General features: G+C 39.0%; 1 protein-coding gene across 1 annotated transcript; it reads left to right on the top strand.

Annotated features, from left to right (window-relative positions):
- Window positions 1–1924: 1924 nt before the first annotated feature.
- On the top strand, window positions 1925–10471 carry LOC104069538 (required for meiotic nuclear division protein 1 homolog; the record flags this gene model as incomplete). The annotated part of the gene is made up of 4 exons (XM_009583357.1): window positions 1925–2438; window positions 7066–7174; window positions 10075–10150; window positions 10432–10471. Coding segments are annotated over exons 1-4 (729 nt in total), but the record flags the coding sequence as incomplete, so codon positions are not given.
- Window positions 10472–10914: the final 443 nt, after the last annotated feature.

Raw genomic sequence — 10914 nt, 5'->3', positions numbered from 1 at the left:
GTCTGTCCGCCCGCCGGCGGAGTGAGCCCGGTTTATTCGTACATCTTGCTGGCCCTGCCGCAGTAAGCTTGGACTGCCGGCCGGAAAGGCAACGGGCGTGAATAAAGCGTGTCTTGTGTTAAAGAGGCGTTGGAAAGTGAAGTGCGGATTTGTTTCTGCTGTCTTGTGGTGGTAGCTCTTGATCCCGCTTACTCCTGGGGTTGCTGCGTGTGTTCTGCACGTCCTGGCTAGGGGCCTCTGCGGCCACAAGTCTGGCGTTAAGGCTCCTCGATGGAATTTAGTCTGTATGATCACTGCTCCCTTGCTGTAAGCCTGTACGGTTGAAACATCACCCCTGGGATTACTGTGATTCCACACAAGGTTTTGTTGGCTAGGAAAGTGCGGATTTACCTGGCATTTGTCAGTCTTTTTCCGCTAGCTACCCCGCGCTACCAGAGACTTCTCCCCTTGTCCTGGCTCTCGACCGCCTTGGGTTGCAGTTGCTGAGTGTTTTGGCTCTCTTGATTATCCAGAGGTAACAGGCCTTTATAAAGGTAAATGTGCCTTGTCCTGGGCAGAGTCTTCTGGGTCGCTTTTTAAATGCAGGACAAGTTTAAAATGAAAATAATAATCAGTTTATTCTAGTAAGTATGGAAATAACAGGCTTACAAATTGGGCAAAAAGCTACAAGTGAAGAGCACGTAAAATTATACCCAATATCAATTACTTATTCTGTGGTAGCCTAAAGGTGGTTTATGTCCTTATTTTTTTGTAGAATTGTATGCCTCTTTCATCAGCATTAGTATACTCCCCTTCCATTAAGTTACGTCAGGGTGAGGTTTGGTTTTTTTTCTCAAGTAGTGTGTGTATTGTGCTAGCATCTAGGTATCCTTGTCGGGATGGAGGGCTTGTTTCAGTCAGCACACAATGATTTGTTCTCACAAGAAAATGCTTATTTGAACTATTATGTTAAATGTGTGGGTGGTATTGAAGATCCTTCTTTGCACAATTTTTGAAAAATATTCTGAAATTGGCATTTTTTTCAAACTATACAACTTAATGACTTTTTTTGTTAATAATTTGCTGAAGATGGATTTTGTGTCACGGGGGAAATGTTCTTGGTTAATAAAAGCAGATGGGGACAGGGACTTGACCGGCAATTTCTCAGCAAGTGAAACACACCCACTGAGGTATTCAGTCTACTGTCTGTGAATACTTGTAAAGTTTATTTGATTAGCTCATACAGCATAGCGTAAATATAATACGCTTGCTCTTAGTCTGGAATAACAGAATAAGGACACTGTCGTGTTTCCGTCAGCACAGGTAGATCTGCCGGCAGGCCTTGCGGTCCCTGTTGCACAAGTATGTACCAGCAGGATCAGACGGTAACCTGACTGACTCGGCTTCTCGCTCTAGTCGAGACAGATGAACAGAGCTGGATCCGTGCTTGGCGGTTTGCGATACAGCAGTTTGAGCTGATGCTGATCGGTGTGTGTATTCCGTAGGTGACATTCCCGTACAAGCACATAGTAATCTAATTGTTTTTTTTTATTATGTATAAAATAATCATTCACAGAGTCTGATGTCCTCTTTAAGGTGTGTACTTGCTCACGAGTAATTTCGTCAGTGGGGTTACTGAGAGTGCAGACTTTGCTACACAGAATGAGCAACAGAAGGAAAAGATGCCTGCTTACATATTGACATAGCAACCAATTCTACTTTTTCACCATGTGTTGCAAGCACATAGCTCAATAATATGTTTTGATCTTAATGAGAGTATTTCCATAGCATTGAAAAAAAACTGTTTAATCCCACCAATGTTTATGTGTTTAGGAGTACTAACACATGCAAAAAGAGTATGGGTCACCTTTTAGATAAGGGGAAAATAATATTTCACCTTTCCAAAGGATTGATGGATGATTTTGTTTGTTTTAAATACAGTTCTGAGGGAAGCAATGAGACTGAAACTTCTGCGCCTTCAGACTAGTTCTTTCCACGCTTTAACAACAATATGCCAATGCCAAAGCTTTAATAAAACTGGACGTCCGCTATTAAAGCTGGATAATGAAGTTGACAGAACAGCTCACAGAACAGCAAAGTCTTGGAATTTGTATGCTCTGAAAACTGCTTTTCCTTCTTTGACAAGACGATGTGTGCAAATCAAGAATTGGCAATTGCTCCAAGGAAGTGTATCGGCTTTGGGAAAAAATGTTTGTTATCAGAGTGGGGAGGTTTTTTCCCCAGCCTGGAAATGTTTTGGTGCAGCAATGATGGAAAACTACAAGCTCAATACAGAACGTATTGAAAAGCTTAGGAACGTATCATCAAGATTTTACTCGGTTGTATCAGCTGGTAAAATTATTCCAAAACACAGTAACCAGCCAGTTAAGAGGCCACCGAAGGCACCAAGGACCAAGCAGCCATCCAGAACTAACCAGCCACTACTGTCAGACATGGAGGTAAAGTATAAAATTTACAGTCTGTATAACATTAAGGGAACTTCATCAGTTTAATTTAGATTCAGATTTGGGTTTAGATTAACATTTTAATGAAATCAACATGTTTATTTGGTGAGAAGGATTTCATTATTTACCCTAATGTGGCCACAAAGAGGTTGGAACTCTGCAAACAGAAACAAGCTTGATAGAAACTAGTGTGTCTGGTATTTTGAAGATAAAATGGAGATTTACTAGCAACGTGTAAACAAAAGTGGAGGGAAGATAAGTGATTATTAAAGCGGAAAGATGAAATCCATTAAAAATAATTTAACCAGTGCTCTCAAATCACATTTAATATTGAGAAACAAAATGTAGCTTTCAGAATAATTTAACTTTCCCTAGGTATCCTTGCTTGTCCAATTCTACCCAGTTCTAAGGCTTCACTCAAACAGAAATCAAGATGAAAGTAAATAGTATAAAGTTTATATTCAGCTTAAGTTTCAGATGGGAAACGGAGATGCAGATGTAGCCCGTGTTATTTGAGGAAGATTATTCCATGTGTAGAAATGGCACCTTGAGCTCCAGACTCCTAGGTCTACAGAGTAACTGCAGCAACAAACTGTTTTGGATAAAATGAGATGTGATTAAGTGGAATAGTGCATATTTGTGGCTGTTTCTCTTTAAGATAGTTTTTTGCAAGCCTGTATACTAGCCAAGGCAGACCTTAGGCATACTTGAATATAAGATCTCCAAGGAAGATCCTGGTGTCAGAAGTGTTACTGTTCTCCTCAAGCTACAACAACAACTGAGTTCCAGGGTATTGTTAATAAAATAGTATTATAGATGAGACTGAAACAAGTATTGTGCTTTCAGAAATATCTTCCACATAGCAAAATATGTCTATTACGTGATCTACTGAATGTGAGCACAGAAACTGAAGTTTTAATGCTTGCCTTCTCATCGTCTAAGCTTCTGTTTAATATTTTGTATGATGAGCAGGAGTATGCTTTAATGTAACATAAAGACTCTGATATAGACAATTTAGTTCCCACTTGTATTTTCCCGTTGCTTTGAAAAAGAAAGTGAAGAATATTAAGACCTGAAACACCCTGTAATGTTTCAAGCTTGTTATTCACGCTGTGACATTACATTCAGAGGTTGCTTCTTTTTATTGTTGCGTGAATTGAAGTGGCAATTTTTTTAGATTCTTGAGGCTTTTAAATCGCAGCATAGAATGCAAACAGTTTCTTTGTTTGACATTTTCATATATATTATGCAAGTAATGTGCACTGCTATTTTTACTTTCTTCCATTGTGAAGAAATCGAGAAAATCCTGCCTGATATACTGAAATAATAATATACTTTCTGAGGAAGCTTCCACATGGCAAAATGCTGTGCCAGAAATCACATAAACTCAGACCTAACAGAAACATTTGCTATTTTTGAATAAACCCCATGTGGTTTTGTCAGATACCTAGCCCCATCTACAGGGGTACAGACAGGCTGTCACCTTGACTGCAGGCTGACAGTACTTTGGAATAAGCATTTTTTTTACCTGTTTGTGTATTTCCTTACAGATATGTAGTGTAGAGAAATAACTTAAAGATCTGGCCAATTTCTGCAAGTTGTAGAGCAAATGGAGAATCCTTGAGGCGCTTTTTAAGCGCGCCATCAGTTTTCTCTAAATCCTGGTGCCACGAAAAAGCTGATCTTGCCTTCCTGTGCGTGTATGGAGGCAACCCAGAGCCCTCCCGTCACACAAGCCCTATTGCCAGGACAGTCACCTAGGGGTGACTGTCACCTAGGCTGCTGCGTCTTCTCTTTCCCGGTCTGCCCCTTGAAATGCAAGCTCTGGGCCCACTCTTAAGGTTCTCAGCTCCATGAACCCTGAAGATCTCTGGTGTTTTCTGTCTGGGAGGGCCTGACAGTTGACACCTGTCTTTTGCAGAACAGTCCATGAGTGAGGTCCTTCCCACCCCTCCCCAGCACTGGTCTTCATGTGTTGTTTACAGGCAGAGTGCTGAGCACCAGCAATGATAAATGGTCGTAAGACCAGTTTTTCAGGATAGATGGAGGAGTTACTTGAAAGCAGTTAACTGGTTTAGTCAGTCCATCAGTGAGTAGTACCACTACTCAGTTTAGTTAATCTCATAAGGTCTAATGGTATGAAAAGCCTCTGAACTGATTTTTAATACTATAGCCATGTAGTCTAGAAAAAGCTTGAAAATCAAGTACAGATGTAGTATTTACTATCCTTAAGATAAAGACTGATTCCTATGGTGATGTGAGGATTTAAGTTCTACCAGTTTTCTTTCTTAAAAATGTTTGTATGCTTAAAATGGAAGGGATGGGCTAAGGAGAATTATGGTTCCATGAGCCTGTGCAGTTGTTGGGGGTGTGATGATACGGAAAATGAGTTGTTGAGGTACTTAGGATGGCTACTCGGATAGCTGTTGTGGTGCTCTGGATAGAATCTCAATGAAGCCCCAGATGTAAGGAGAAAGGAGGAGGGTGGTGAGTAGCTGGAGTTTCTTTCTAGCACCAGTACAGATCTTGTATTCTGTTATTCTGAAGTTTGCAAGTGAAAAGTGACATAGCAGAAAGCACAGGATTAAGGTTGACCGGCCAGTTAACACGTCTATTTTAGGATTAGCTGAATCATTCATTAGAGTATAGACTTTTTGGCTCTATCTCCACCAGCTATCATGGGAGCTTAGACATTAAGAGTGCCTGTGGACACATATATTTTAGGTGTCTTAATCTCAAATCACATCCAATCCAAATGTTCCCCATAAACAAGATTTTAGTAAAAATTTAAGTGAAACAGTGCGCTGTAAAAAAACCAAACTAGTGCATATCCAAAATGCTATTTCAGGCATGTAGTCTTAGCAGTAAACTTCTGGTTCTAACTAAATGTGAAGTCTTTACGTTGAAACTAAAATTGCAGCAGTAAGACAGAAAGTCTGTCCTGTAGTACATCTGCCTTGAAATGAACAATAGCACAAGTAATAAGCTATGGGAAGCGTAGAGCAGGATGGAGATTTTCGGATTATATACTAGCCAGAAGGTAAGTTTGCTCCCTTAGCTCTTGTCGGAAGAGTTTCACGGGAGAGCATGTGTACTTCTAGTAACCAAAGCTTTCTGGAAGAATCTGAAATACATATTTGCATTGGCAGTTTAGAGACTGAGAATGGATTTACAAAGATGAAATTGTGATAATGCAACTTTTCAAAGGTACTGCGGCAAGGGAACTGAAAACACAATTCTGTTCCACTGTTAACTCAGCCTCGTAGCACAGTCATGGAAATATGCCTACAAAATTGCTCACTGAATATTGTAATTACTTTAAAGTTTATTTGCTGTTAGTGATCACTGAATTAAGATGATGTGTAAGCAAAGCTTTGGAAATGATAACAGAATGTTAACATTAAAAAAGAAAAGAAGGTTTAAATGTGTGGCCGTGATTCTGATGACTGGTAATGGGCCCCCCAAGGAGTAGAACACCTTTTTAAGCCTTGCTGTTTGATAGTGTATGAGTGCTGCGAGAATATAATTTGGATCTTAAGTTGAAGTGTATTGTGGGTATAAATGCTTGCAGATGAGTACAGTTCTTTTGTTCATTTGTTGTTAGTTACATCCCCATTTGTATTCGTTACAAAAAGCTGGGAAGGGACTGATCCACAATGAGACACATTGCTTTCTGGATATCTTCCACTACATTGTACTGAAAAAAATTATCATGGGACATACGTGGTATCAGAACAAAGAAATCCACTTAAAATGAGTAGTAGAGTTTGTAAATCTGTTTATTGTGACTTGTTTGATTAATCAAGAAAATCTTTACACAGATGACTTTCTGATTTCTTTGCCATGCATGAGTCAGTCTCATTGCAAGTCAGTATCATTCTTCCAGTCATTTGTTTCAATATGGCATTTTAGTTATTTATGATTGTGGAATATTGAGACAGACTCTGGCTGTTGCATACTGTTCGGCTGTGGTGTCGGTTGAGACCATCTTGTTAGTGGAAGGTTCAGCTCAGGGGGGACACTGTAGATGTGCAGCACCTACAACTGCCCCGGAAGATCTGTGACTTTCTGTGCTGCGGTGCTGCGATGGCTCGTACCCTGGGGGCTACCTGGCAGTGAGCTTTGTGCTGGGAAGAACGTGATGTTTGCAGTTGGAGCTTCCATTTGATAAGCAGGCTGGGATAGCTGAATTTCTTTTATCTTTAAAATATAGATCTTAAAGCTGATATTGGGGGTGTCTGTCTTTTCATTTCGGTGGTCAGCCGAGTATGTGATAAGCTGTAGGATGGGGGAGCAGTAGCAAGTGTAGCTCTACTGTTAAAGCATTTGATTGGCATTCAGGGAAGAAGGGTTCACTTTGTGGCTCTATCACAAAGTGTTTTGGTGCGACTTACTCATGTCACCTGGTTTGTTCTCAGTCTGTGATTTGCTTTCCCACTTAACAGGGAGCAAGTAATCTCATGAGTATTTGTATACCAGGTGGACAGCATGGCAATGATATTGTAGAAAGAGTGAATAAGTGAAAGATGTCACTCTCATGATAAATTTGAGGCAAACAATTGTCTTATGAACATCTTGCTTCAGCCTTTCCCTAACTCGAATCTTTATTCCTTTGGCACAGAATCTGATGCAGTGCACAGCCTTTGCAACAGCAGATGAATATCATCTTGGTAATCTGTGTCATGACCTGACTTCACATGGATATGTTGAAATAACAAGTTTGCCTAGAGGTAGATTTTTGAAACATATTAAAAGCAATGTTATACCTTGGGAAATGAAATATGGGTGAGATATGTAATTTTTATAACTCGTGTATTCTTATTCTGGTAATAGCCTGGAATATATCATGCTGCCTATAAAAATATTGCTTTGCTTAAAAAAAACACAACTAAACCTTTCAGAATAGCAATATAACCAGCACTTGCTGTTACCCGATGATAATTTTTCCCAAAGTTACAATTACACTAAAAATATTGAAAAATTAGATGCATGCAGGAAAAATAAATTTGGAAATTTTCTGATACAAAGAATTTCTATAGAAATTTGCTAACTGAAAAAATTCTGAAAGTTTTCTTTATTTTAATTAATCTTTCAGTAATGTGATACCATAGTGCTTCAGCTGTCAAAACAATTTTGTAATTTGAAGTGTTGCATCTTCTTTCCATACCCACACTTCTATTAATGTAAATCACTGAGGGTTGGAGAGGAAGGCATGCAAGAGAGAATCTTGCTGACTAAGTGAGATGAAGAAGATATACCCATAAATGCTTAGTTGTAGTAAAGAGAATGCAGTTCATACTTTTTTTAATTGGGCCAGATATATCCTAGCAATTGTTGAATGCTTCACTTAGGCTTCAGCAAAACAATTGGTTCTGGTTTCCATACAAAGTATCTCTGAAGTATGGGAAAGTATGGCTTGGAAATAGCTGAAGTATACTACAAGAGAAAAACAAATGGAGCTTTTTATAGCTGAAGGAACCTTATGCCCTAGAACAGCTGTGATCTTCATATGTTGGCAGTAGAATGCGCTTTTTTTTTTTTCTTTGAATGAACAGATTATATGAAGCTAAGAGAATGACAGATAGTGTTTATGGGCATTTCAGTAGAGGTTATCAAATATCTGGCTGCCTCTCAAACACTTAACAATCCAAGTGCAATAATACTCCAGTGGGTCTCTTTTAAACACAAGATTTACTAATGATCATCTTGCTCAAAAAGGTGAACATGGAAGGACAAGGTGCTGTAGAGTATAGGCTTCATGTTCATATGTAGTTTCTTTGTATTAAAACCAACACTGGTTTCACTGCTTCGGGATAGAAACTTTGTACAATCCCCAGCGTGACTGTGAATTACTGTAAGGCAAATGTTGCTGTTGCTGGTATTTTACCCTAGGAGTGTGGGTTTTGCCAGTTCTTTCATTTCTTCATAGTGTGTTTTTGACTCCTCACAATAGATACTCTGTTTATCAAAAGTTTGGAGGAAATAATGATGAAAGGATGTTGGATTGTGCCAGCGGATCTGATGTGTTGTGGTGGTTGGCTTGTGTGTCTAGCAGTAGTTGGTTACCAGCTCAAACATTCAATCTTGGAAAATTGAAAAATACTAGCACATAGAAATCTAAATCAGCAATTAGTGTGTGGATTTGTTGCTTTGTAGTGTTCTCCCTAAGCATTATTCTTGTTTTCGACCTCTTTAAAAACATTTTAGAGGCAGATCCTGTACCTACACTTACAATGAACCAAATTCTCTTCAATTGTGTATGTTTTGGCTGGAGTGGATAAATAAAGATAAGGGTGATATTTGAAAAGGCAAACGAGAAAATGCAGATGAATGTTTCTTCCATGGTGAACTCAAACTTCACACCCAAAACTTGCTCTAGTGATTCATCAAATCATGTATTTCTGAACTGGAATAGCAAGTGAAAGAAAAGTCTTTAAAGAGTTCATAGTGACCAACTGTGTGGTCTCAATTCAGGTATTAGCAAAAGTATATCTGATACTTAGTCATCTCTCTCTACTGCCTTAGTCTACCTGGCCTCTATAGCTTGAGCAGTAAAGCAGAGAGTGGAATTCGTACACAGGATGAATTTGATGCCTTGTCACTTGACTTGTGATCTTTCTGCAAAGGGGCTGACCTTTTTAAGGCTTAGGTGTTAGGCCCTGCAAATTCCTCTTTGCGGAATCTCACTTTATAATAAAGGTAGGGGGTTTTTCTGGTCTAGCTTCCACTACTTCTGCAACATGCTGGAAAGTAACCTTTTTTTGTCAAAACCACATCAGGACTTCTAAAACTTTGTCTACATTAGTGAGTAGTACAGTGGAGCAGAACTGTCGGGAAAAAACCAAAACCCTGCTTTGGGCACCCAGCATCCATATTTTGTAAGTTTTGAGGCATTCTGGTTACACTAGCTCAAGTCTGGTCCTTTGTAACAAATGCCCATTTGTGGTTGGGGTACCACAGATGCATTTTTGGAGCTCCTCTTTCAGTTTAATTTAATGCAAAAAAAATCCAGTTTGTGTACTCTGACATTGTTCTGCAATGCACATCACAAGTGTGGTAAATGACGGTGGCTGGAAGATTGGTTTCAAAAGCACGCTTCTGATCTGAAGGAGGATGCAGATGTACCTTCTCCTGTCCTAGGAGTATGCTCTTTCAAGTTTCTGACTATCAAAGCAAAGTCAGCAAAATTTGAGTGCAGATTAGTCCCTTACTGTTTAGAAAAGAGAAGGATCTTCTGGACAAGCAGATTTGAATGGTAATTTCTCTGCAACTGTGGGCAAACTCCCATAGTTCACTCACAGAATACTTCTGTATTCTGTTCCTGGTTATTTACTATGCCCTGCATCAGTTTTCCCTTAAGTCTTTTGTTCTTCAAAACTGTTACATTTTATTAACTAAAGATTCCAGTGAAGTTCAACATAGTGGCTGAGTCTGTCTAGAGCGGACATTTCAGAGAAGCAGTGTAGTTTGATACTGTAGTTGTTTCCTGGCAAGCATTTCCATCAGAAAAATAAAATATGGGACTGACTGACATGTTAGCATGTAACTGTTAAACTGGAATTGTATGCTTATAGCTATCATGTTTAGAAGTTTGCATAATTCTTCAATTTTTTCATTTATTTCAAACTAGATGCTGCAAACGTTTTGGTGATTGGTACTGAGAAATCTGCAAAAGAAGATGATCCTGGCATGATTTTTTTCTTCAGGTAAGTACAAATCATGCCCAAAACATTATTTTATTAATAGCAATGGTGTGAAAGAAGTAGTGTGGCTTGCTAGATCATTGCATCATATTACCTCATGAAACTCAAGGAATAACTGTCCAATCAAAGTATGGTTGAAAAGCAACTATTATGTAGTTTTTGTGAAGATAGTATTAAGTTTCTTGATTGACAATGACAAAAATTATCACCGTACAGTTTGAGTGTTGCATTGAAATACATTTAAAACAGTATAATTACACCTCGGTTTTTTCTTGAATTCACAGGGAAGGAGCTGTTGTGTTTTGGAATGTGGAAGAGAAAAGCGTGAGTAAAGCAAAACCGTTTGTTAAAAGGTCATAAGTGGATGTTTTGTCAGTCCTACAAAGCCCAGCATGCTTGGGCTTTGTTTGGGAGCTTGGATCTCTCCGTGAAGGAAAAGGACTGATTCTTCTCCTAATGAGTGCAGGTGCTTGCCTGCTGCTGCCCTCAAGTTTGTGGGTTGCTGATGTATCACCTTTGAAACTTGACTTTCTGCACAGAATGAGCAAGTATATGTGTAACATACAAAGTGGATAACATTTTCTACTTAAGGCCAAAAATCTTAAACCTTAATCTAGTGAGATTGACAAAAAGAAAATTCTTGGACCTCTACATCCTGAAGAAGTAAATCAGAAAGATCAACCTGTGAATGGTTGTTTGAAAGGCACTAGTGTAACAGAAAATGTTTTAGAAGAAAAGGATCATTCTAGAGCCATTTAAGTCAAAAC

This window comes from Fulmarus glacialis, unplaced genomic scaffold, assembly GCF_000690835.1.
Source record: "Fulmarus glacialis isolate BGI_N327 unplaced genomic scaffold, ASM69083v1 Scaffold27068, whole genome shotgun sequence".
NCBI classification, from domain to species: Eukaryota; Metazoa; Chordata; class Aves; order Procellariiformes; family Procellariidae; genus Fulmarus; species Fulmarus glacialis.
The sequence above is the reverse complement of the archived record's forward strand: the minus strand, read 5'-3'. Positions and strand labels throughout refer to the sequence as shown.